Here is a 1,084-nt window from a genome sequence, read left to right on the forward strand (position 1 = left end):
GAGGGGAGGCACACACGAGTCGCGTAACGTGGAGCGCCGCGGTGCGTGCTGGCGGCGCGCGCGAGCGCAAATTACCGAGCGCCGTGCGCGGGCGCGACGTGCGCGAGCGAGAAACGTCGGGCGGCCGAGAGCGAGAGACAGAGAGAACGAGCGAGCGGCGAGGGAGTCTGCCTCTCGCGGGGTGTTCCTCTAACTGCGGCCGCGTTCGAATCACGGCACGGCCCACGGGTTACTATTATTCGGACGTTATTACCGTTTCGCTCTTTCGTCTATTTATTTACATTCGGTTTTTTTTTTTTTATTTATATTATTATTATTCCCTTCTCCTAATTTCTCCCGCCGACCGACGGTAACGAATTTTTACGCGATTCCCGGACGGCGTGCGTGTGCGGGCGCGCTCTGGCCACCATCACCATCCTCCCTCGCCCCCGTCGTTCGTTGTGTGCGTCGTAGGTAAATACGCGTGGGAAAAAATTCGGGCACCCCGCCACCCCTCGCCATACCAAGTCCGCGTGGCGTTTTATTCCGATCGGTCGCCCGCCGCCGCCGCCACTGTACCGCCACCACCGTCCGTGCCGTGGCGCGGCGTATGTGCGTAGTCGGTCGTCGTTCGCATCAGTACCGCAGTACACGCACACGCACACGCACTCGACCCACTCGATGACCGCCTGCTGCCGCCACCACTACAACCGTCGTCATCGCCACGGCCGCCGCAGACACCTCCACCGCCACTACCCACAGATACGGCACTACCGAGCTGTTGCCGTTCGGTTGCGTGCTGGCCGCCATGTAGGAAATATTTTCCTCCACGCACGCACACACACGCGCACACACATTGTCGCCGCCGCCGCCGCCGTTGTCGTCGTAGTCGTCGTTTTTCGGTCGTCGCGTTTCGTATCGCCGGTGCACACGACCACCGCCGCGCCGCCGATATCGTTGTACGCCGTTCGCTCAGTTCGCTGTCGACGGGACCGCTGCAAAACGAGATGAATATAAGTCAATAATGGGCGGAATGGATACAGACCAATTATATTCCGTGCGCTGGAATGAATTCCACACGAGTATTATAACATCATTCAGACAT

General features: G+C 59.5%; 1 protein-coding gene across 1 annotated transcript in view; it reads left to right on the forward strand.

Annotated features, from left to right (window-relative positions):
• Positions 1 to 788: 788 nt before the first annotated feature.
• Positions 789 to 1,084, forward strand: part of LOC112603952 (protein abrupt-like) — a 29,053-nt gene continuing 28,757 nt past the window's right edge. Inside the window, exon 1 of the mRNA XM_025352785.1 lies at positions 789 to 1,071. Within this exon, the coding sequence (XP_025208570.1) occupies positions 1,004 to 1,071 (68 nt within the window). The 5' untranslated portion in view covers positions 789 to 1,003. The remainder of the gene's footprint in view (positions 1,072 to 1,084) is intronic.

Source organism: Melanaphis sacchari, unplaced genomic scaffold, assembly GCF_002803265.2.
Source record: "Melanaphis sacchari strain LSU unplaced genomic scaffold, SCAv2.0 Contig116_pilon_pilon, whole genome shotgun sequence".
Lineage (NCBI taxonomy): Eukaryota > Metazoa > Arthropoda > Insecta > Hemiptera > Aphididae > Melanaphis > Melanaphis sacchari.